The sequence below is a fragment of the Cheilinus undulatus genome, linkage group 1 (assembly GCF_018320785.1).
Source record: "Cheilinus undulatus linkage group 1, ASM1832078v1, whole genome shotgun sequence".
Lineage (NCBI taxonomy): Eukaryota > Metazoa > Chordata > Actinopteri > Labriformes > Labridae > Cheilinus > Cheilinus undulatus.
In genome coordinates this window covers 38,958,699-38,985,081 of record NC_054865.1, presented here as the reverse complement: position 1 = coordinate 38,985,081, position 26,383 = coordinate 38,958,699, and the positions used below count along the sequence as shown (strand labels likewise).

The 26,383-nt window shown below is 38.6% G+C and overlaps 1 protein-coding gene across 1 annotated transcript in view; it reads left to right on the top strand.

Moving 5' to 3' along the window:
- lgr4 (leucine-rich repeat containing G protein-coupled receptor 4) overlaps nt 1–26,383 on the top strand; it is a 45,530-nt gene that overhangs the window by 2,206 nt on the left and 16,941 nt on the right. The window contains exons 3-5 of the mRNA XM_041791439.1: nt 15,600–15,671; nt 22,121–22,192; nt 23,473–23,544. Of these exons, the coding sequence (XP_041647373.1) occupies nt 15,600–15,671; nt 22,121–22,192; nt 23,473–23,544 (216 nt within the window). The remainder of the gene's footprint in view (nt 1–15,599; nt 15,672–22,120; nt 22,193–23,472; nt 23,545–26,383) is intronic.

Sequence of the window (26,383 nt, the reverse complement as noted above, 5' to 3'; positions counted from 1 at the left end):
CAATGATGTGACAAAGTTAAATATTTAGATTGTTTGGTTTTATGAATATAATTCCCACATTTTAAGAGGTATTAGTTTTTGAAATGAACATTTCAGCAACCCCACAAACTAGAAATTTATCTGAAGGTGGTGTCCAAACTCCTTTAACAAAACGTGATCATCTCTTTCTATACTGATATGAAGCTAATACAGTTAGCTAAATATGCTTGTCTAGGTTATCTTGGGTAATGTTGTCACTTTGTACTCTCTAGTAGAGGGCGGAGAAATAACGTTATCCCGTTTGAGGTGAAGCAGTTGAAGTTTACATATTTTGGTGTCCAGATTGCTCTATTTATCACTTTAAGCGTCTCGTTTCTGTGCAAAGTCCCATCTAGATAGAACGGAGTGGAAGCTGCGCCCATGTTTCACCCAAAGAATCATGGGTGATAGGAAAAAGGTGGATAAGCTCCATACAAAAGTGGCCAATTTTTAGTGCTCTACAGAGCTCACTGTCCATCAGCATGTTGTTACAATGCTAAAGGTAGATGAAGCTCAGTATAAAGTAGGGCTGTCTAGATTAAGTGTGATTAACTATGATCCACAATTATTGCATTAATTTTTTTGTTGTGATTAATCTCATGGCTTATTGACCCTTTCAACACACTTTGGTTAAGCTACCTCAGTGTCTTTCTGCTGACACAGTGATGTAAAATATGTCTACCACTGCTACTTAATGTCTAATTTCACTTTTAACAACTCACAGACAGCTTATTGGACTTTCTACTGTTGTTTTTTAGTGTAGTTAAGTTCATATCATAATCTTCAATCTGACGATAAAATCAAGACTGTATCCAAACAGGAAGTCATTTACCCTTAGATTAAGATAGTAGAAAAATCCCAAATGACACAAAAACAGTTTAATGCAAAATAGTGGCATTTTAAAATGTAATACAAAGGGTGCGATTAATTACAGAAATCCTGAGGGTAATCGGGTAAAAAAAATGTTAATCTTCTGACAGCCCTGGTATAAATACATTTTACATATATTGAACATCTAATCTAAAGACTTATTTTTTCATTGCTGAATGTCTGTAATTGATAAAGAAAACATTTATCAATTATGGTAGAGTCAAATATTTTTTTCAAGGGATGCATAATATTAGCTGTATGATATTGGTATTGACAGGTATGAAAATTTCTTCCATTATTTGTAGCCCATTTTTTTCGTTGTAAAACTCTGCTTCAGCTGTAGATTTCAACTTTACGCACAAATAAATTAGTGGAGTTTTAGGCTGGACCAACAGACCTACTTCAGCAGGAGTCTTATCTTATTCATCAACATTCCTTACACTTTAAAGTATGTTTTAATGCCAAAATGTGTTAATTTGTTTATCCTCAAACTTAAAATTGTGTGTTAAAGAGACTGAAGTTTGAGGTCTGATCTGCATCTAAATATCTAAATATTTAGTATTGGCTAAAATTATTTTGTAGATATTGAATATTAGTAAAAATATCTTGTGTCCTGAGTGTTTTTGTGTTTGTTTCTGTACAGACAGACTGTCATAAGAGTGACATATCTACTCCAGTAAAGACCAAAATTGTTCTTTACATTGAAAATAATGTTTGAAAATAATTATTGTCCAACCAGTACTGGCTGAAATGCATGTGGAAATTTTGGCCTACAACACAAAAAAGTCCAGTATTATGCATCCCCAATTTCATAGCTTGAAGTTTGGTAATCACCATATTTGTCTTCAAAAATTTATTTACAATGATTTTTTGATCCTAAAAATTGTTGGTGATTGAGTTCATATTTGAAAACTTATACAGTATTATTAGAAATGATTAGAAATCAATTCAGGGTTTCCACTCAAGCTCTGATAGCGATGCAGGATTACTGGATTCATTTGTGCTCAGAATTTGTGAGAAACTGCCAAAGAAATCTGCTGAACATTTATCACTGCAGTGTTAATTTTTTCAACTAAAACTACTAAACAAACTAACTAAAGATGTTGGTCAGCAACCTTTTTGTCATGAGAAGACAAGACTAACACTACCTAAAAACAGATCTTTGATAACTAAAACTCTGACAAACACAAGACTAAATGTAATTTAATTTTCCTAGGACATTCTAAATCTGTGATATCCCTCCCTTTTGGTAAATCTGTCACAACACAACGTAACATAGCAAATCTTCTGACTCTCAGCTGTAGAAACAAGGACCCCAGGTTTGAAAGGGTGCCTAGAATCCACAAACATGATTTGGTTGTAGATTCGGGCAACAGAATAATTGTTTGGACTAAAATTGGAGACTAAAACAAAAGGACATTTTATTGTCTAAAACTGGAAACGAGACTAAAACTGTAAAGGGTAGATATGACTTAATGTGACAAAAACTAGAAGACGTTTCAAAGACTGGAATTAAAAAAGCAGTCAAATATCACTCCACTACATTGGTGATTTTTTTCCTCCAGTTTTCCATTTTTTCTATGGCAAATTTTGATGAAAACGTACATAATTTTGAGTTTTGTGTCTGTTGCTTTTATAAAAGGACTATTTAGATATGGAATAATTGTGAATTTACTCTGTTCACTGTTTTTGCAATTTTTCTCTGTTGTTGGTGAACAAAAGAAATATTGGACAATCTACCGGCCAACAAAAAGGTTTATTCTTGCAAGGTCAATCAACATGTACAGCGGTCAGTAAACATCAAAAGACAGAGAGAGAGAGAGGTTGAGAGGGAGAGGGAGCAGTGCAAGAGAGCAGAGTCAGAGCCAGAAGAAGCCCCCCGCATCGGGAGACTAGCACCTGTATCCTTCAGCAATGCCCCTTCCCCAAGGTATGCTCGACACCCCTAAAATATACTTCCTGCCCCCTCTCTCTGCTGAGACCTTCACCAAGACCGGGCTTTGATTCCAGGCGGTCTGGACACCACAATTTCAAATACAAAAGGACCCTTTGATTCAGTCATGGGCTACAGGTTTAACACTTCGTCAGGAAAACCGGCAGTCACCTTTTGTTGCTTTGTATTTACAAATGCAGTAAAGTCGACACCTTCTCTATCGTTTCCCCATGTCTGTGAGAGGATAGGCTTCATAGAAAGAGAACAGTGGGGGGTGTTGGGGGAACACACAGTCTGTAGGGGTGACTGTGGTTCAGTAGAAAGAGTCAGTCGTCTCTCAAGCGGAAGATCGTGGGTTTTATCCACATCTCCCACAGACACATGCTGATGTGTCCTTAGGCAAGACACTTGCACCCACCAGCTCCCACTGCTGTGACAGTGGTGTTTGAATGTGTATGAATTGGATCTGTTAATACTGATGTCCACCCCCATAGCAGCCTCTGCCATCAGTTTGTGAATGGGGAATAAATAGGTGTGAATGGGTTAATGTGACCTGCAGTGTGTAAAGGCCTATGAGTTGCAAGGCGACTAGAAAAGGGCTTCTGAAGGTCAAGTCCATTTATCATTTACAGTTGACTAAAATTGTATTTTTATAGGTAAAACATTGTTTCGTGTTTTGCAAAAGTAACTTCTGAAGATGAAACAGGATGGTGTGTGACAGGTTATGATTGTCATTTTTAATGTCAGAGTTGGGTAGGAGGTGCAGTGTGCCTGTAATAATAGTAATGCACGCAGTTCTGAGGTCACAGATTGTGCCTGATTTAATTCAGGTGTACTGCATGGTTTGCAGCAAGCAGTGCATTCTTTCCAGTGCTGAATGTCTAGTACAGAATAACTTGGAGTCAAGCTTGTTATTCATTATCACATTCTCACAACAATTCATACTGAGAGACAGATTCAGGTGAGGGTGCCAAGGTAGGTCAGAATTTTACACATTGCATCAGTTACAGTTGATGATTGCCCCATGAAGAAACTCCTTAGTTTGTTTCACAACCTCCAGGTTAATCATAAACTTAAGTAACCACCTCAGCAACCGCATTGAAAACAGCAATTTATTGTGAGCTTTTGTAATTACAGTGTACCTTTAGAAAAAGAAAATAAGAAGTAATGACTTTCCTTTAACACTTATAAAAAAAAAACTGCATTTCACTATCTTCTTGCTACAATGTATGTATTTGTTTGTGGAAACATTTAAGCTGGTTCACCTCTTTAAGAATTTTAACAACAGTGGCCCAAGCCTACTCATACAGGAACCAATATGGTGCCTCTCGAAATCCCTATTGTTAAGGAACTGTTGGGTAAGGTAAACAGAGGAAGCAGATTCATATACCAAGCTGTCAAGACATGTCACACTATGCAGATTGCTCACAGCTGAAACTCTCTGCATACCTTTTAAACTGTGGGAAAAAAAACACTGAAATTGATTATAGGCAGTCTCTCACCTCAATTACCTCATGAAGCAATGTTTTCACAAAATGATATCATATCCTAGCACTGCCATGCTTTCCTATTCAGTGCAAAACTGGGAAACAGTGTTGTTCTCTAGATTGTGCTATCTTCTGTCTTGTTGTGTGCCCTGCACATAGTTATCCAAACGCACTGTGACAGCTTTTAAATACTAAACTGCCTAATGTATTCACTTCAGACTCTTAAAAGTATGTGAAAGGTTGCTTGTCCCGCTCTCTGTCCTGCTCTCATTTGTTCTCCCGGTCTCTTGAACTTAAGTTGTCCTCTCCCACTCCCTCCGTCTTTTGTATGTGGAGCACTGGGGTTAGGGATCATGATGGATTAGTGAGACATATTGCAGCTGCAAGGGCTCCGTCTTCTCAGGGCTAATGCACACACAATAGACTGCTGATGTGTAAAGGAAAAATGTCACATATTAGTATTTCGTCACTGCAGTATTTATATTCCTCTTTTTCATGTTTGTGTGCAGTTGTCATGTCTTTAAATTAGGCACAATGGTATGGAGACACTCGTAAAAATCTAGTCTAATCAGTACCAACAGTAAATTGTGTACACATAAAGATACAAACATTTGTGTACTAGTGTAGTAGCAGAAAGAGGCAGATTTAAGAGTGTTTTTATGTACAACAGCACTCAAAGGTCAGGAGAGTCTCATTACAGTCTGTTGACCATTGTTATCTTGATTTACTCAAGAAATAACTTATTTTACTGGCAGACAACACATCTGACAATAAATCATATGACAACATTGGAGTGGACTCTTACCTACAGCCCACAGGGGCTTGAGCTTTGGCATCTGTAGTGGAAACAGCCCTCTTAGAGAAAAACAGATGAGAAAATAGAGGAGGCCCCAGAGCCAGTAACAAAGCAAACACTCCTTCACATGGTATGTAGTTTACCTGCCACCACTGAGCCTTGCATAGGTGTTCGGTATAGTTCATGCATGGACTCTTGTACATTTTTAGGGAGCAAGAAGTGGTTATTGCAGCTAACATCTCAGTCATGTTAGGCCCTTTCATAGAGAGCACAAGGTAGAGACTTGAGGGAAGAGTGAGGGGTGGCGTCAGGGGTCTTGCACTCTGCTGGTGGAGCTTGCAGGCTTCACCATTGGTGCCCTCAATCCATTTTTAACTGAATGATACTTTTGTTCTTGGTCAGCAGAGGTGAAAGGAGCCAGTCAGTGGTTCTCGGTCCCAAACAGGATGACTTGTGGATGGGAGAATATTAACGCTTTCTGGGCCCCTCTCTGAGTCTCCAACCTTAGCTTATTCACCTCATTCACACAACTTTTTTTTTTTTTTACTGCTAATCATCACAAGTTTTCAGAATTTTATGTCCAGTACATAAATATTAAATACCACTCTTGATTGAAATGTACTGGTGTAACATAAGTTACTTAAAAACAAGTATTTCACACATTCAGTACTAATAGTTGCATTGTGTAAGTTTGTTTTCTTGAAAACTAAGACCTTATTAACTAGTGGGACTGAAGACAGAATATTTGAAGAGCTCTAAAGCAGCATTTAATGGTTAAAAAACAATAACAAGAATCTTGGAGGAAAGTCTGAAACAGAGTGAATATTCTTTGCATCATGAAGATACAACATGAAGATATGGTGACCATAATTCTTTTGGTACTACTATGTAGCTATGATTATTACATTGAAAATAATGTAAAGAGTGATATTTTTCAAGACACCAGACATCCCCAGTGATAACAATCTATCCAGTAAACGTTGTCACATGGTAGTGACTGACTGACTGAAGGAGGGTAAGGACTCGCCCTCCAGTCTTTTTATGTGTCTCTGGTAATTGACCAATTGAGCTGACGCTGTCATAAATCTCCACAAACTCAACAGCTGAAGGATGGAGACACACAGTAGAACACTTATCAGTGCATATTTAGCTTGACTAACCTGACTAAGCTAACTAGCCACTGACAGACAAATACTGATGGACTGCCAAAACTCTCTCCCAAAACTCTGAAAGTGTTCGCAGAATCAACGTGCATAGGCTATTTATATAATCAATGGTCAGTCCAGCTTTCCAGAGTTTGAAGTGCCATCTTTAAATGTTATGTCTGATCAGCAGTACAAATTTACACTCCACAAACTGTGAAAATAGGCAGTGTGGCCAAATATTTGTTTCACTGCAGGTTGACTGCAGAAGAGTTTTTATGGGAGAATAATTGACCAAAAACACCATTTATAAATAAGCTGAATACTTAGAAATTAACAAAACTGCAGCTCTTGGTCTGGAGCTATTTCTTAGTTTTTACATCAAAAATGAAATATCAGTAGAACTGATAGGTATTCCATGACACAGACACAAACAAATTGATTTATCTGTCAACGCTTGGCCTTATCAATTAATATTAAATGATGGATTGCTTTGTCATATGTTGTTTGATGGTCCAGTGTCCTCTTGGCATTATGCTTTAAAATATGGCTGAAATTGTGGATTTCAGTTTTTTCAGATGGCAGGACCTTTGCACTACACATATTCCTTTTTTCAGAGTGATTTTTTTCATTCACTCTTCCACACAGTGCTGGACTGTTATCTGGGCATCTCATGAAAAACTCTATAGGCAGCCTTAAAACCCTCTGGACTGGGGATGCAAACTATCGGCATGATATCATTAATGACAGATAAGCCTAAAATTTACTGCAGTATGGACAGATATGAACATTTCTGAAAAAATTTACAGCTGATATATAGTAAGCTGTGTAACAGTGAGTAAGCCTGCCTGCCTGAGGGCACCATCAGGCAGGAAGGATTGACACAACCCTGTTCATCCTCTGGATGTCCTTGTGTATTACCAGGGGGATGGGAAAAATCTGTTAAAAGTATCAAAGTCCACTCCTTTAGGGATAAATGGAGGTAGATGTGGATCAATTGTACCATCTGGGTAGGTAGTAGGGTTGCTACAAGCCCCTGGTTGTGTTACGGATGTCCAAAGAACTCAAAAACTGCCGGCAATCTCTGTGCGCATCAGGGGTGAAAAGGCCTGTACAAATGAAAGCACTTGAGCTTGACCTTCAGATGGACACGCTTGTGTGTCAATATGTGTCAAGCTTGACTCTGGCTACCCTTCCCTTCCTCTCTAGCCTTGGGTTGTGGCACATCATGCCCTGCGATGAATCCCTAGCACCCTACATGCCAAAAACATATGCCCTTGACTGTATATATACATATCAGCAGTAAAAAATGTATATCTGCTTTAAAATTTGGCAAAATTTACAACTGTAACATCAGGCATAGGTGGTTGTTTAGGTTGACACACACATAAAGAGGCCCACTGTCGCCCTGGGGGTTTAAATGAAGCCTCAAATTTAAAACAGTTACCAGACTGTCTCCTTCCCATCCTTTCTCTAAGCTCTGCTTGACTAAGCCTCTCTTTGCACAGGAGACACTTAATGCTTTTTACAAAAACAGAAATGTAAATATATCTGTATTGGCATTTGTATCAGCTAAAGTGAGTTTGGACATATCAGCATATCAAATATCACTGAATATCACTGAACTTGGGATTTCCGGTTTCAGTCCATCGTGATTTCCTGGTTGCTTGACAAGTGATGCAGCTAGTTCCAGGAAGACTGGATATTGTTTGTTTTTCCAAGTCATGTAGCCCATTCAGCTCTTTAGAGTTTTTGATACAGATAGCAGTATGTGAAATGTCTGATAAAGCTTGGTAAAGTGTTTTGACAAGTTCAAGTTTTTTTGCCCCCCCCCCCTTTGTTTGTTTCTCATTGCTTCTGTCCTGTGATCTGCATTTTGAAATTGTACAAATAAAGTAACCTGAACCTGAACAGTAAATGCACCTATAGGTATACCATAGTGTAATTTATTTGCCCACCATGAATTTACCATTTTGTTTTCCCTTTCCAGATCATGCCTTCAACAATAATATTCTTGAAATGGCTGCCACTAGCATCTTTTCTAAGAGAATCATTGGTTGCTCAAAGTAAGCAAACAGCAGCAATAACACATTTTATTTATTTGCCATAAAGTTATAAGAGGTAAATTTGGTAAAAGAAAAAAATCAATAAAGCAAAACTCAAAAACTATATCCTGACAAGGTTTGTGCTATAGCTTCTGGCTGCTCTGTGACTACTTTGTCTAAGAACTAACATCTGTTTTAGAGCCCGACCGATATGGGATTTTTGGGGCCGATGCCGATACCGATATTGGGGGCTAAAAACAAAGCCGATATCCGAAATATCGGCCGATCCGATATATTGGCCGATAACCCATATTTTGGCCGATATATGAAAGAAGAACATTAATATACACAGGATATATACTGTACATGAACACAAATGTGGACATGTGAATAACCAGTTGCATTTATCTTTGTTTATTTCACAAAGATGCAACTCAGACGACATTAAAATGCTGTTTAATAGTCTTATCCTGTGGCTGTGGACAATATTAGACAGGAAAATGATAAATGGGGAGCCATATTTACATCGTTGTGGCAAATATGCACATAGAATATGTTTACAATGTGTTATACATGTGGTATCAAGTTGTTCTCTAAAGATCTACTATTAGTGAAACTTTCTGTCTCCACACTGGTAGAATATGTCACAGGAAAGATAAACACTGTACGAATGCTTTTCTGGTTTGTGCTTTTCAAAGTAAAAGCCCAGTTTAGTATTTCTATAGAGAAACTCTGTTCACTTGTAGAGAATGCTTTTATTTTGAAAAGTTCCCAACACACTTCCTCTGTACACTAAATCAAGTAGCTTTTAGCGGTGTTTACTGAGGTAAAACTTATGAAGAAGGACAGGGCATTGAGAGCAGGGAGATGCGGCTGACATGCAGAAAACTCGCGTCCAGTGTGAAAGCCACACCGGCAGGAACCGGAGCTGACACTCGCGGCACAGGCGAGCAGCAAAACACAATCCCAGTCTGAAACGGGCGTAAGTCCTCTACTCTGCTGCAGCCGAACTGCGCGAGGAAGAGGCTGCCTGTGAGTGCTTAGGGACGGCGAGAGGCCCACGGCAGCAGCACTTCTCAGTGAGAAGGAAAACAACGATACGTGCTTTCACGTCAAAGTCTCCAAAACTCTCCAGTAACACCAGAAAAAGTCGCTAGATTTGTCACTAGTTGCTTTTATGAAAAAGAGTTGCCAGAGGGGTCTGAAAACTCGCTAAATATAGCAACGAAGTCGCTAAGTTGGCAACACTGAGTGAGGGAGAGCTGCTGCTGCACTCTGCGTCCGAGAGGGAGGGGACAGGCACTCGGGCTGAGTTCAGCATGGAGAGTCAACACAGAGCAACAGGAGACAAGCACCACGGAGCAAAAAAGTTTATATATCGGCTACATTTTGGCTGATGTTGATTAATCTGTGAAACACTATAATCGGCCTGATTAATCGGCCCACCAATAAATCGGTCGGGCTCTAATCTGTTTCTGAAGGAAAATTTGCCCACAAGTCAGCATGCATAACATAAAAAAATAAAACACTCTGCATACCTTTTTCATGAATTGAAAGTTTCGGGCACATAATATACTGTACATTACTGGTGTTGAGAATAATTTCCACGATGCATCACGTTACAGACATGGACAAATTTTATTGATGCAGAGGCATTCTTAATCGATGCAGACAGACACTGCTTGTGTATTTTCTTGCTACAGCTGGACCTACTGTATATACTCAAATAATGACCCGCGTCACTTCTTTACACTGCTGCTTTCAGTGCATTTCAATGATGGTCTTTTTTAAATGATGCAGCTTTTCTTGTCCTTGCGGTAGCAGTAGTCACATGGGATGCTACTAAACCAGTAAGCTCCTTTGTTATGAGTGTGCTGCTGGGGAGTCTGCCCGAAAATACTCCTTAGAGCGCAGAGATACAGAGTGAGTCAGGGAGGATTAGAAGACAGCAAAAAGAGACGTTTAAATCAAGGATAAATGGATGCTAATATGCTCGTCATGGTCATCCTCGCAGACAATAGCCAGTGTGTATCGTATGTTTCAGTGCTGTTGTGATGGTGTAATGCAAACACCTGAATGCACCATATGATGGCACAGAAAATAAATGAACTAAAAGCCCAATATGTCTGATTAGCTACAATCCTTACACAGTTAAATGCTGCCCAAAATTGCCAACAATGTTCTCTTAAAGCCATGGTAGTTTGAGTCAATATGAAAACACTTCTAATTACACAGGAACCCTAACAGGGTGATCTGAAGTTCATTTCTCTCATAAAATCAGATGTGTGTGATGAGGGAAGGAAAGAGAAAAGTAAGTGATGAATCTGTTTGACTTCAATATGTAACATTATTGATTACATTTTTTTAGAAAACAAGTTGAACTATGAATTAAAAAAGAAAAACCTAACTAAACCTTCTATCATACTTTCAATTATAAAGCCTATTTCAATATGCCTTTTCCAAATCTGTTATTTTTCATGCAAACCTTTTACTTGAAATAAGAGAATGATTATAAGCTAGTAATTTTTGTTAATATTATTCAGTTTATAGCTTATATGATATAGGTGAAAATGGATTTGTAAATGAATTTACATTGACATGGAGTTTATCAGATGGCTTGTCTCCATTGCTAAAAAGAAGCCATGTGAATGCATTGGATGATACTGAATTGAATCACTGGCCTGATAATCCTAATCGAGTCATATCCCGAGACCAGTCAAGATGCACAGCTCTAATGTACACAAACCGGAACTGATGCACCAGTACAAAGATTTATATTAACACAGCAGTTAAGATGGACAAGTTGTAGGGGTTCAAAAATTATGGTATTTACAATGCCGTGAAAAGGTATTTGCCCCCTTCCTTTGGCCCTGAGCTTTTTAAATTTGAATGAAAAGAAAACAGAACTGATCATTTTTGGCCCAATTGGAGCCCAAGAGGCACCCCTCAGGGAGCTGGACCCTCTTTACCTTATCTTATCTTAAATCCACAGTTTTAAATCTTGGTGTAAAAGTTGACAATGATTTTAAATTGGATCAACAAATAAATTCTGTTGTTAAATCCAGTTTTTATCATCTGAGGCTTTTATCCAAGATTAAATTGGTTTTATCTTTAAAGACTTTGAGTGAGTAATTCATTTTTTTATTTCTACACGGTTGGGCTGCTGTAATGCTCTTCACATTGGTGTTAACCAAGCTTCCCTCACACGCTTACAGTTAGTCCAAAATGCTGCTGCTCGTCTTTTAACAGGTACACAAAAACATGAACACATCACTCCGATACTGGCGTCCCTCTACTGTGTTCCCATTCATTTTAGAAATCATTTTAAAATTTTATTGTTTGTCTTCAAATCTTTAAACAGGTCAGCACCCCAGTACATCTCTGACCTCTTAAATGTTTACACCCCCTTTCAGTTCTTGAGGTCTGCTGATTGGCTTCACCTTTTCATCCCGAAAACCTGAGGTGATCGAGCCTTCTCTGTGGTGGCTCCCAAATTGTGGAACGAATTGCCACTAGAAATTAAAACATCTCCCACCCTACCAACTTTTAAATCGTGTCTCAAAAATAATTTTTATTCTTTGGCTTTTAATTTAGCATGAGAGTTGTGTGATCTCTGTCCTTTTATGTCTTTTATGGTCCTAATGTCTGTGTTTTTTATGGCTTTCATTTATTTTATGTTTTTATATGTTTTTATTTCATTTTTATGTTTTTATGGTGTCCTTGCCTGCTTTTATGTCTTTCCTCTTAATGTATTTACTTCTGCAGTGTTTGTGATCTCTGATTTTACTTTGCAGCACTTTGGTAAACTTGAATGTCTTTAAAATGTGCTATATAAATAAAGTGGATTGGATTGGATTGGATTCCTGATTCCTGATATTTTTTGCATATTTATCATGCTTAAATGTTTTGGATCATCAAATCAATTTTAATATCTCACAAAGACAACCCAAGTATATACAAAATGCAATTTCCAAATGACAATATTTTTATTAAGGGGGAAAAAATCCAAACCTATCTGACCCTATGTGAAAAAGTAATTCTTCTTTGCATAACTGTTTTAACTCAGCCATATTGGAGGGTTTTCGAGCATGAGCATTTAAGGTCACACCACAGCATCTCAATTGGATTTAAGTCAGGACTTCGACTTGGCCACTCCAAAACCTTAATTTTTTTTTTTCTTCAGCCATTCAGAAGTGGACTTGCTGGTATGTTTCAGGTTGTTGTAAAATATCTAAAATATCCCTACATGAATTGATATTTATCGAATTGAACTGAATCGAGAATTGAATCAGGGCCTTGAGAATCGGAATTTAATCGATTCAGGCAATCAGTGGCAATACCTAGCCCTAATTTATATGTAGGTGTAGTTAAGCATCCCATTTGATACATTTTACCTAGCCAAAACGGTTGTGTTGAATGGTGCTTTTTTTTACCATGATTTATATCGTTATCGCAATAAATACAGCAAAATATCGTGATACATTTTTTTAGCCCATATTGTCCATCCCTACTGTTGGCATGATGTCCTTTTTATCAAATGCTGTATTATTTTTGCGTGAGATGTGACGGGCCTTACACGTTCCAAAAAGTTCAACTTTTGTCTCCTCAGTCTGCAGAATATTTCTCCAAAAGTCTTGGGGATCATTGAGATCTTTCTTGGCAAATGTGAGATGAGTCTTTGTGTTCTTTTTTGTCAGCAGTAATTTTTGTCTTGGAACTCTCCCATGGGTGCCATTTTTGCTCAGTGTCTTTCTTATGGTTGAGTCATGAACACTGACTTTAACTGAGGCCTGCAGTTCTTTGGACGTCGTTCTGGGTTCTCTTGTGACCTCCTGGATGAGTCATTGTTGCACTCTTGGAGTAATTTTGGTTGGCCGACCACTCCTGGGAAGGTTCACCACTGTTCCCAGTTTTCTCCATTTGTGGATAATGGCTCTGACTGTGGTTCGCTGGAGTCCCAAAGCCTTGGAAATGGCTTTGTAACCTTCTCCAGACGGATAGATTTCAATCACTCTGTTTCTCATTTGTTCTTGAATTTCTTTGAATTGTTCCATGATGCGTTTCTTTTTGAGATCTTGCAGCCTACTTCACTGTGTCTGACAGCTTCTATTTATGGGATTTCTTGATTCAACAAATCTGCTGGTAATCAGGCCTGGGTGTGGCCAGTGAAGTTGAACTCAGCTTTCCAAGAACTGTGGTTAATCACAGTTAACTCATGATTCAACAAGGGGGGAAATTACTTGTTCACATAGGGCTAGATAGGTTTGGATTTTTTTCCCCTTAATAAATAAAATCATTAGAAACTGCATTTTTGGGTTGTCTTTGTGAGAAATTAAAATCAGTTTGATGATCCGAAACATTTTAAGTGTGCTAAATATGCAAAAAAAATCAAGAATCAGGAAGTGAGCAAATACTTTTTCACAGCACTGTATTGTTCATGTTTTTCAATTGTAGCCCACTGACCAGAAATAAAAGGTGTTGCTAGTAATGCATAAATGTATCATGTATTGATATATTTTTCTGTTGTGGTTTAAACTAAATTATTGTTCTGCTCTTATTGAGTCCAGCAGTGGCTATGGTGTCTCTGCTGCATTGTACTGGTCAGCTATGCTTTGTATGATGTTGATGGGTAGGCTACATGCTGTCATCTTTAAAGTTTTTCCCTTTCAATATGTGCACCAGGCATAGTATGGAAGAAATGAGACTAAAACAAAAAAAAAAAAAGTTAAAACGCTGCTTTCAAACTTGATCGTCCAAATTGAAAGCTTATTTTAATCAGTATTTAGTTCCAATAGATTTTCGCTTCATACAGATGCATGTCTTATCTTTTCAGCGTATCAGTGCCTACTTTTTGAATATGTTCATTATTAGCCACCTTTGCTTGTCTCCAGAAAGTCTGCTGTTTTTCTCAGATTCTCTGCTTCCTCTGTGCTAAACTGAAGGCAAATAACACATGGGATAGAAATTTACTGATACCTGTTTGTAGAAGCGTTTAGGCTTGTCACCATTTATCACAGCTGCATTTTTAGTGTCTCCTTCAATCTATCTTAGCAAGGACAGGCCAGGACCTTGATGAGTAAAGCAGCCAGACACAGAGGGAGGGAGGAAGTGTGATAGAGGCATGCAGGCCTCCCATACTCCCAAACCCAGCATGTGGTTCAGACCAGTCAACACTCTGTGCAAGATTTAGTCAAAATGTGGTTAGGGATGTATCCATCTGACCACCCGTGGAGGCAGACCTGCAGAACACCAGCAGAGATGTTTTCTGGCTATGGCAGAGTGATCAGGAGTGGTTGGATGTTGATGGAAGCGCTGTTGTAGCTGCACAGTTTATAAGGTAATTGGATAGCCAGGTAAGTGGAGATAGGACCCAGGTCTCAGTGATGATGAGGGTTCTGTCAGGGCCCGCCTTTTAAGGCCTCTGTGTGCCTGTGTGTTTGTGTGAGTGACTGTGTGTGTATTTGGGACTGCAGAGGAAGGGCAATATGATCCTTGTAGGATTCAGGGGCCCACACACAAGGTCCCACAGAGATCTGGCAGTGAAATTCAAGATGGCCAGTTGGAGAGTGAAAAGGGAGAGAGAGGGGACAGGGGGTCGCTTCATTTGTGAATCCAGGATGTTTTTTCAATCTTGATTTTGGCATCTAGTGGGCTTTTCTTTGAAGCATGTTAGTGGAGTCCTTATCTAGATTAGGGATCAGCGCTGTTAAGGCCTATTCAGTAGACCTCTCTGTCCTCTCTTTTACGGTGACAGTCCCTTATTTGTTTCGCAGATAGTTGAAAACAATGTAAGCCGTCATGAAGTTTAAATCCTCTCAGTAGTTGGGATAACTACCTCAGTGTGTTTATTTTTTGATTAGCTTGATGAAGACGTAAACACATTTACTCATATTAGCTTTGGCGGAGAAGCAAATCAAGTCCTGTGTGCATATTTTTCATGCTGCTACATGCCTATCTTTACCTGTAGTTGGTCTGAAAAATGAAGATCCCTGGGGCTAGAGAGAAGGGCTTTTTCCAAGGCTTTTTTTGTTGAGGTTGAACTCATGCAGGCACATTTAAAGCCATGAGACTGCCACAGGGGATGGATGTTACAATTACCTCACTGTTTGTGTTATTATTTTTATAACCTAAATGTACACAGAATGCATTCCAAATCTGTTACAAGAATAAGCTGAAAATAACACCTTTATCAGTTAAATTGTTAAAGATCTACTTTTTTAAATTAAGATTTATCAAAAAAAAACTATAAGCAGTCTTGCAGAGGCTCCACTGTTTCTTTGTTTTTAACAGATTTATTGTTTTTCACAGTGACCTGAGCATGAACAACATCACCGAGCTTCCAGCCAACATCTTCAAGAACTTCCCCTATCTTGAAGAACTGTGAGTACATGCCCAACGTTTTTTTCTACTTAATGATGTATTTACTCTGTGCAATGTTGACATGAGGGCTAGGCTTCATGATATGCACCTGGGTGTTTAAGTTTGTACTGCAAAACACACAGCATAGGTGCACACAACAGGCCCTTCTGCTCAGCTAAAGAAGATAAGCTCGGCATTACATGAGATCACTCATCATCCATGAATTGAACTAGGGCAGTTATAAAAGGTGCAGTAAAGCTAAATTAAAAAGGTGAGGTGAGACAACTTGTATTGAAGCTACAGTCATGTGACATCCTGTGAGGATTTTTGCTTTTAAGGGATTATCAGGGTGGCAACAGCACATCTATGCTCTGGGGCTTTTGTTGAGTGGCGTACCTCTAATCTTAGTGGATGTTTGTTATTTCTTCACTCTTTAAATACTCTGTTGTCTGGCTCAGCACTGCTGGGGAGTCAGTGATAAAATCTGTCAACCTTATATCAGGTAACATGCAGCCCTGAGAAAACAAAATGACCAGTGAGTGAACACACTCCAGTGGTTTCAGCTCCACTTAGCCTTTGCAGGCTTTTTTTTTTTTTTCCCCCAAGTGCTCAAGCATCTTTCAGCTGGCTGCATCTTCACCCCCGTCTTTTCCTTACTACAATTTGCTTTGTCAAAAAAGGCAATTTACTTTTCATCGCATTGTGAGGAGGAATGCAAGGCAGGAAGGAAGAGGGCAAAACAATAGTTTCCATGGCAACAGGGCTGAGAAACCCACCCAGTCTAGCTGCAAGATCTTATATCTTCATAATGGATGGACTGTCATTGGGGTATCTTTTTTTTTCTTTTTTTTTTCTTTTTTTTTTTGACAGAAGGTTCCTTGATTGACATGTACCCATAGCTCATGTGTGTGTTTGTTTAACCTTTTTTCTGAGAACAAATCCACAGGATTGAACTCTACTGGATGACTTTTTGGCTGAAGGGCTGTAGCAGTGTCAGTGAACCAGAGCATGGGCCCTGAAGGCAAAGACAGGGAGAGGAAGAGTTGACAGAGAAAGAGATCAGGGAGAGACAAGAGAGCAGGCCGTCCTCATGCAGGACAGGAGCGGAGATGAGGGAGGAATATTCCCTCCTTCATAGTCACGCAATCTCCTGTGCTTGCTTTTCTCTCCTGCCAAAGGCACCACAAAGCTTAGCAGAGGTGATGACAGGTCCTTTCTGTCTTTCTTACAGTTTGTTTTTATTTCTGAAAATAAGCTGTGACCGATTGGCACTCTTTATGTCTGCAGTGGGTTGTGGTAATGACAGCTGGGTTGGTCTGCTGTTGTCTATATTTTACATTGTGTTGACAGAGTGATGAAAAAATAATCATTAATTAGATGTTTTGAAATTTTTTTATTCTAGTGCTATTTTTAGTTTTAGATTTTTGTAAGATTTATTTTTTATTAAATTAATTTTTGTTGTCAATCACGTGTTGATTTCCTCTAAATATATGTAATTCTATAAAAAAGATTTTTTTCAAAATCTGTTTTGCTTACATATAGGTTCTTTGCAGATGGCGTCATGTAGCAGTGGAGAACACCCCTTGGGGGGCAAAAAGTAATTTCTACATTGAGTAATGCTACCAAAAGGCCATGTTTTGAGTTGTTTACGACTTTGCCAAGCATCCAAAGTGTGAAAATATAAACATTCTTAATCCTTAAGCTACTTTTGTGTTCTGAAAGTAGTGAAATTTTCAGGCAAAAAATAAAGGTTTTCAAAAATCACAGAGAAACAGCAGCAGGCAAGAATTTAAAACAGCCTCAATCTAAAGCAAGGGTGGGGCACATGCGGGTGGTCTGTTTCCACAAAGCTGTCCATTTTAGTTTTGTACAGTTTTTTCAGCTCTTAGCACTTTCAACAGTGAACTTACCTGTGCTTCCAAAGCTGATGTACTAGTATGTCCCACCAACTTCCAGCTTCGCTTGCTGTGATATGACATCTGTCACTTTTTAGAGATCCGATCATTTGGCTCAGCTCAGTAGAGCTGGTTTGGCTTCCAAACAGCCCTTCATTTGGTACCAGTTTGTCTTTTTGAATGTGGATTAAATAATGACAAAGGATGGAGGAAAGGAAACTGGCACTCAAAAGGGAGCTAGCCACTGTGGCTTTCATAAAAGAGCTGTTTCGTAGCACAGAGTCATTTATGAACGGCACATCTTAACTCGATTGCTCACCCACAAAGTTTATTTGGTTGATATTATATTACTGTTTCACTTAAAAGCATGTTTGTGACAAAATGAGGAATTCTTTGAATGTTAAAGGGGCTCAGGGTGTCTCTTAGCTCCGTACTAAAATCCCCAAGGCTCTTGTCTCCCTTCATCTGGCTAGACAATGCTAGATGCTAGACGGTCTGCAGGACTGTGTAATTGGTGGAGTTGGTCACCGTTATGCCAGCAAAATCATTTAAACTGTAGTTTTAAAAAAAAAAGGTAACTTTTTGTGAAATGTATGGATCATTTTCAATGTATGTAGACATTTTCTTATGATACTTGCACAGGTCCATTTAGAGCTGCTTAGTACAAACTTTCCTTCATTCCTATTCATCCCTTATGGCCATTCCCCACTACCTGACCCCCAACGGACTATCAGATCATGTGATTGCAAAGAACCTATTGGTATTAAGGCATCTTACTCTTGTATCAATAGTTTTATCAAAACTCTCAAACATATACCTATTTGTATTTCAGTATTGGCAGTAAAGCACAGCCCAGTGTGCACCACATGCTCAGCAGTGTTAAAAGAGGTGCACTGTACCTAAGAGTGAATGTTAAGGTCTTATGAAGTGTTAAGTGAACATGAGCAGTGAGGTAAATATGAGCTAAACTTCAGGACTGTGGTTAAGTAGATGGACACACACAGAGCTGGGTTCCTCTTTATTAGAACTGTTAGCATAGCTAAGACATATGTAACTCTCTTAGGTGGTCATGAAACACATGACTACAGCTGCTGATGTACCATTTAAAACATGTCTGAAATCTGCAGAATAATATCTAAGTTTTCTCAACAGCATATTTTTTCAACTTGTTCTGTGGCGTCCAGGCTTGATTATTGGATGCTTCCTGTTCAGATGCATCTCCACAGTCATAGTTAATTTCCTCCCAAATGTTTTACCAGCATGGGCCCCTAACTTCACATTTTTTTAATCAAATTACCACATGTTCAAAACTTTAACACAGCTGTTTATCTCTTGATAACTTTCACAGCCTTAATAGAGCTATAGCTAAAGCTAAGTAATATAGTATATAGGTTGAATGAAATAGAGCCTCCTAATACACAACCCTTTTTAATATCATGGTTATTAGGAAATGTATTATAAACTCTTTACTGCAAATATGAACTTCTGAATTGAAGTCACAGACTTGTGCTAGCTTCCTATACCTGCCAGGTTACTGAAAGGTGTGTATTGTACATGTGGAAGCATGTTGTAAAGGAAGGCAGCTTGTTTTGGTTTTGCCCCAGTCTTTTCCTAAAGAGAAAATCAAACTGTATTGTTATAGCTGAATTTGAGGCCCAGAACCCCCCCCCCCCACACACACACACACACATACACACACACACACACACACACAAGGCACTTATCAAATCATGTTTGTTGCTGTTAACTGCTGTCAGAGTGCACTGCAGGGCTGTCTGTGAATTTGTGTTTGACAAAAGTAGATCTGTGGGAGTGGTGTTGCACAAGGAGAGGATTTAGCCTTTTCTCAATGAGATTTAGCACATTCTTCGATCCTGGTTAAAGCCTTGGGGGGACATGTACTGAATTGGCTGACGGATGGAAGAGAAGTAGAAGCTCTTAATGTTGTGATCTTTCAAGGATATCTGTATGATTTGTGAATGTGTTTTTCAGCTGCTAATGACAGCGAGTGCAGGCTGTGAGTTGTTCAAGTTTTCTGGTGAGCTCAGTCATATTGAATTAACCTTATTGGTCACTATTTGTAAGAAATCAGCAAGAATGACTCAACAGCTAGAGGCACGATTCGTGTCCTGTTTAATTTGTAGGCGTCTGTATGCGTGTGACAGCATGTACTGTTGTCATGACTGCAATTAAGGATTCTGTATTTGGATTTAAAGTCTTGAGACATCGTGTTGACAAATTGGCGTTCATTAGAGGTCCACGTTTTCACATTGATGAGCTGAAAAGTAGATTCAGTTTTGGGAATTTATTATTGGGTTTGTCTCAAAGCCAAGTCAGTCTAAATAAACAACCTTGTTATAAAGCTGGTAAGTGTTCATGTAGTAGTTTGACAGCTTTGGTGAACCACAACAAATCAAACAGTAACGAGGCCCTGTGGTCGGCTAAATATTTAATTAAAGCTAGTTCAGAGCAGTTGGTCTGCCATTGCAGAATGCTATAGATTAAAACTGTGTTGATATTTTTATTAGGGATGCACCGATCCACTTTTTTTCAGTTCCGATCCGATTCTGATAAATATGTATGTGCCGATATAAATATATATATATATATAGTTTTTTTCACTATTATTGTTGTTGGTATAATGTGTGAGGTTACATGAGGCTGTAGTAAACCACCCAGCTCCTCTTATTAAAAAGCAAAAAAAAATACAAAAATGAATTGAATTTAAATGTATTCCAAACAAATTTATTTGAACTACTACTAAAAAATAAATATCAGCATTATCCAAAAAACAACAACAACTGAGTATAAGTTATAAATCCCTGTCTATAATGCTCTTTAATGGACCCCCCGCCACCAGAGACTGCTGTAGCTTCAGTTAATGGCCACAGCCTTCCTCGTCGACCCTTCACCAGATACAAACAATGAGAAGGATGGTGGTGGCTAAAGGCTAACCTGTTAGCGTATAGTAGAGACACCGCAGTATGACAGTTTTCTAAAGTAGTAAATGGAAATAAAGTGGTATGTGGGCTGTCGAGGGTTAAGCTCATGTATGACTACTCACCCAAAGTGAAAAGAGGCCAAATATCAAAGCACAACATTAATCTGCAAAGAGGAACGAAGGCGGGCAGTTATCAGCCCGTTATCAGGCTAACGTCACATCCACTCTTCTTTGTGTTCTCTCATCTTTGGACAAGTTTTGACTATTCTAAATATAGATTTATATTTAATGTACTAGGTTATTATACCGCAAGAACATCCCCAACTAATACTAGCTCAGTTACACAGACTGTCTCCTGTTAGGCAGCGGTGCGTTCGTGGTCTACCGCAAACTGTAGGATGGATTTGGATCGGTCACTTGGATCGGCGCCCATATCGGACCCGATACCAATATTGGATTGGATCGGTCCCATCCCTAATTTTCATGGCATGACTGCATTGGTTCTGTGCTCTTAAATGTTGTAGACTGGGGCAGAAAATGTATTGCAAATCCTTTTAGGCCAAGCAAACGCAAATAAAATACAATGCTTTGTATTGCACCAGTACCTTTGGTTTTGATTGATGGGAAGTTTTCCTAGTGACTAGCTTTTTATCTGCATGGTAGTGCTGTCACCTATTCGTCTTTGAGATCTAAATCATGTATTATTATTTGTTGTTGTAAAAGGTCCTGTTTTACCATTGTTGACAGTCAATTTCTGAAAAAATAACAAGGGGAAAAAATGTTTGTTGGAGTGCCGGAATTATCCCACAAGCTTCTATTTGCATACCACTGGCATACAGTATGCTTAAGGAACAGGTTATTCAGTGACTGTGCTCGCATCTGATGTGCCTGTCAGCTTACACTTTTGCAGAATAGACTCTCCCTAGTTTGGTGGAATTTATCACACATAAATGAAGTAGCAGTTTTGAATCCATGTGAAGGTTGAACACAGTCAGCCTCCATTCCCAGGCTCACACCCAGCAGCTCTTGTTGCAGGGAACTCTACAGTGCCTTACTCAAGTTGCGGAGTGATAAATCTGTCGCTAATCTCTCTGGCCAGATAGCATACTCGTGCTGTGTCGCAGTCAGCATGTCCCATGCTTATTTACACCCCTATTTCCTGCACTTCCTATTCCCAACAGGAAAGGGAGGTGTCCCCTCAGCCTTAAGTAATTCATGCAGGGAATGATATAGCTCTCTGGTGATAAATGTCATATTTGGTTTACAAAGCTGTACTGCTTGTATCAGCCTCAGAGGGCTGAATTAGTCTTTCTCTGCTTGGTTGGGAGGCTCAAAACAGGATGTAAGGAGGGGATATCTAGGAACACTTCTAATCTCTTGTGGGTGTCAGACAAAGTGACAACAGGCCATGGCACAGACACATGTCTTTGACACCCCTGGCCCCATATTCAGCGTCAGTCCTGGAATCTAATCTGCCGTGACACTGGGTGTGAAGAAATTCTCAACACTATGCATTTCTTCATCAGAAATTAAATATACTCTTTTGTTACAGTTTGTACTTATATTGCAGGAAATGGCTCTTTTAAACATTTAAGAAATTTCCAAACTGAGTATGACTGTTTCTCCCCTCACAGGCGACTCGCGGGGAATGACCTGTCATTCATCCACCCTGAAGCCCTGTCTGGACTGCATCAGCTCAAAGTCCTGTAAGTATACACCTTCCCTGCCACCACCACCAACGTCAACACATGCAGGCACGCACACTCATGGCTGTGACAGTGTGAAGTTTTCCACACTCTAGGGGAGGGAGTAAATATTGCAGTGTGTGGTAACATTGTGGTGATGCCATTCCTTGCCATACTAAACACTGTCAAATTCACATTCAGTCAAACAAACCCAAATACAGTTTCTATGCCTTCCCAAGCTCTGTTTCCAGCTGTGGAGGCTGAAAATCTGATTCCAACCTTAAACATGTAAGGTGGTCTGGTTTGAATTAGGACTGTCAAATGATTCAATTTTTCAATCACGATTAATTGTTGCACTAATTAATCCAGATTAATCACACATTAAACAGTCTGTTAAAAAAGTTATTTTAAAAAATAATTTTTGAAGTCCATTTGACAAATTTAAGCAATTCTCATCCATGTTTTACTTTGGGAATGAAATGAATGCAGAGAGAAATATTTCATGATCTTAACTTTTTGATTTATCATTTAAATAAATACTTCATTCCTACACCAGTGTGGTCTGAAACCATGATTTAGAGGTAGGAGACAGCTTTAAAGTGCTTATTCTGTGAAATACAGTGTTTGAAACTGTTACTTTGAGAAATATGTAGGAGTACATGGACAAAATGACTCACTGAGGTCCAATGATCCTGGATAATGTCACTCATTTGCACTTCATTTGCTTTCTCTATGCAAGTTACCTAATTAAGGTTACCAGCAAACTAAGAGATTTTCTAAAGAAACTGTTCTTTGTTATGCTTTAACTTTGTAGAGATCAAAAGCAGCAGCTTTAGCCTAACTATGGGGGATAACTTGCTACAGATAGGAAAAGAAAAGAAAAAAATAACTGGAAAAAAGTAAAATGTTTGAAGTTATAGGTAGCATATTACTTTTGACTTGTCACCTGAGCTGTAAGGGAGTGAAATCACTCGATATCACAGTGATGTGAAATCAAAGGCACAGCGACATCCTTATTCTCTATAACTGTGAGAGCAGGAAGGCACTAACATAAGTAAGATCCAGCTGCTGCCCTGCTACGGGAGCTATGGTGCACCTTAAGCAATAAAATAGCTTACAATATATGCAAGTAAAACATTTAATGCATTAATTGTAGCCTTTACTTGCTTCACCATTAGCACTTTAACACTGACAGCCCTACACTAAACATATATATTTATTGTAGTTTTTTTTATTCATGGTACAACAATAAGTGTCTCAGTGTCTTGACTTGAATAATCACAATGCCACTTTCCCTTCAGGATGCTCCAGAATAATCAGCTGAAGACTGTGCCCAGTGCAGCTCTGAAAAACCTTCAATCCCTTCAGTCTCTGTAAGTTATTCTCATACACACAAAAACACATATGAGCACCTCTGCATCCCCAGAGCCTCAAAATAAGAAACATCATAACAGCCATAGTTCACTCAAAGTAAGAAAAGGGTTGTGTAGGTTACAGTCCCCTGAATATATTTCAGAAATATTGCTGCCACTAGCAGCAAAGTCAGTATTTTGGTTTTAAAATTTGTCTTTATTTAACTTGAGTACACACATTTTTAAATTCACATCTGCCTTTTTTTACAGAAGAACAAAAGAAAACCCTTGAAAATTAGTTGAAAATTAAGGGGATTGTAATTTTAATTAATAGAGGATTTGTCTCCTGTGTGTCTGAACAAAATGCATCAGGGGATGCAGCTGCCACATCCCAGTAAAGCTTCTGTGTTGATGCACAGGTTTCAGTGGCAGCGAGATAAAGAACGGAACAAAATGCAGTACCAGGGGAAAGCCAGAAGTCTGGGGGTGCTAAGCTACAGGCGGTCAAAGAGTTCCTTTTCAGGAGGGGGAAACCAGAAGGATGACGCCCTTTTCTGCATTTTGAAACATTTATATTCAGCTGTATAAGAAGTTTATGCATCTATCCATCTACAAGTCTGAAGAAAACCTAATCAAAGTCATAATCTTTTCATCCTATTTATTCTTTCTGTAGCTTTTATTTATCAAATTAATTCCATTATGTCAGTTAGAAAAGCCTGACTGACTAAATCTAACACAAAGCTGTAATCCATTATATCAACATCACTATTTTCATCATCTATATCAAGCTTTCGTGTTTACCTGCCTCTCAGGCTTCAGTACCTTGACCCAATGATGATGTCACCATCACATCCACCCTGATTGGACTGAAGTGGTCAAATAACAAAGGCAACAAAACTTCATAGAAGACCTGGTGCAAACAAAGAACTTGACATAGTATTTTCCTTTTCTGCTACTTAATTCTTCTGCTACCCTACATCTGAAAACAGAACTTGCTTTCAGATTCACATAAAGAATACAAAATATGATTAAAGATATAGGGATGTACAATATTGGATTTTTGCTGATATCCGATAAACATTAGATTTTTATTAGAAATTAAGGATTTATTGTTTTTTTTCAAATACAGCCATACACTAATAAAAAAGTTACAGTAATGTCTTTGGGTTACATGTGCATTACATGCTCCATGTATTTTTAAAAGTACAGCCGGCAGATCTTTAAAGTCTTTGAACCGTATTTTTTTGTCTATAATTGACTCAAGTGTTTTCAATGCATCTGATGCATAATTATATATTAACAGTGATATTAAATTCCTCCCAAACCTACTGCAGCATTTATTTTACGCGAAGCTCTATGAAAATAGGGATCTTGCTCATTCAGTAGATCTGCAGCTTTTTTCACCTCATACTTTTTATTTTTGTGTCTCTGCATGTTTACTTGTTACTCTTACTGTATTCTGTACCACTTGCCTCCAGTCTCCTTAAAGCATTTTTCCCTCAGCCTGCTGAATGTCAGTTTCATGAGACCATTACATGTGCATGTCTCTATTTGTGCCACCTCCTTGCACCACCGTTCTTTTGAGTTTGACAGGGACTAATGGAGGAATGAATGCAGCTGGAGAGACGTGCTGAAAATCCAGCTTTCAGCTATTATCACCCCTCTGCATCCCCCCCTTGTCCCTTGCTTCCCCTCTTTTTTTTTTCTGCGCGTCTTCTTTCTTTTTAACAGATGTCTTTTCTCTGTGAGGGTTTTAAGGTCTGTAGCTGAAGTAATATGCTTTGGCAGAGCCGAGACTTGGTTTGTATAAAGCCTTAGAGAGCTAAATGTCAATCAAGACTGTTTTTCTTCTAGCCCAGACACTTGAGGAATTTTGAGGGAGGGCGAGACACTCAGTGAGGGAGGATAGCAGGAGAAAACAGTGTGGTGATGGTGAAAAGAACACTTGTGCATTCATGATATGGCTCATTTGAAAAATAATTCCCCCTTCACCACTGAATTAATGGCATTTGATCATAACTTTCATCAGCTTGTGGTGTTGCTACTCCTGTAATTTAAAGTCCAAATTGTATTTCTTGAAAACCTGTTGTATCAGACCTGGTCCTCTTGTACAGTTTGTCATTTTCAGAAAGCTTTTGATTTTTTTTCATGTTGTAACTAGAGGATATTTATGTCATATTCATTATGTTATTAAAATCATGACTTATAGCTCATGTTAAAAATAAAAAGTTGACCTAAGAAGGGAATTATTAGATGTTTTGGTGATTCTCAGACCTGAAGAAGCTTGAAAGTGAGTTGTGCTATTGCAGTGGTTCTAATAAAGCAGCCATTGTATCGACTGTTGTGGAAAAGCAAAGGAAGTAAATCACCAGAGAACAGCCCTTTAATTTTTACCAGTCTGAACCCTTATTTAAAGTCATGAGACATTTATAACGGTCAAAAAATTAGACGGGTCTCAAAGAGTGAGCAGTGCAGCAGAAGTTTAACCTAAGGTTTCTGTTACTGATGTGACTACAAGTTAAAGCAAGATTACCAAGTAATACCTTGGTAACAAGTCCATAGTACAGTATTTATTGTGGTGTCAACAAATAAAAACTTGAAAAAAGTGACATCTGCATTTATAAAACAATTGTACTTTCAATGTTCCATTATAGTAAAAAAAAGATAATAATAATAATAGATGTGCATTTGGCTTAAAAATATATACTTCTACTTGGCTCCAGCGTTTAGGTTTACTTACCTTCTGAAGCTTAATTTTCCACAAACAGCTGTAGGTCTTTGGTGATATATTCACACATACACCTTGTGATCTGTTGAGCCCTCTCGCTGCTGTGGAAATGTGGGATTGTGAACTCTTCCT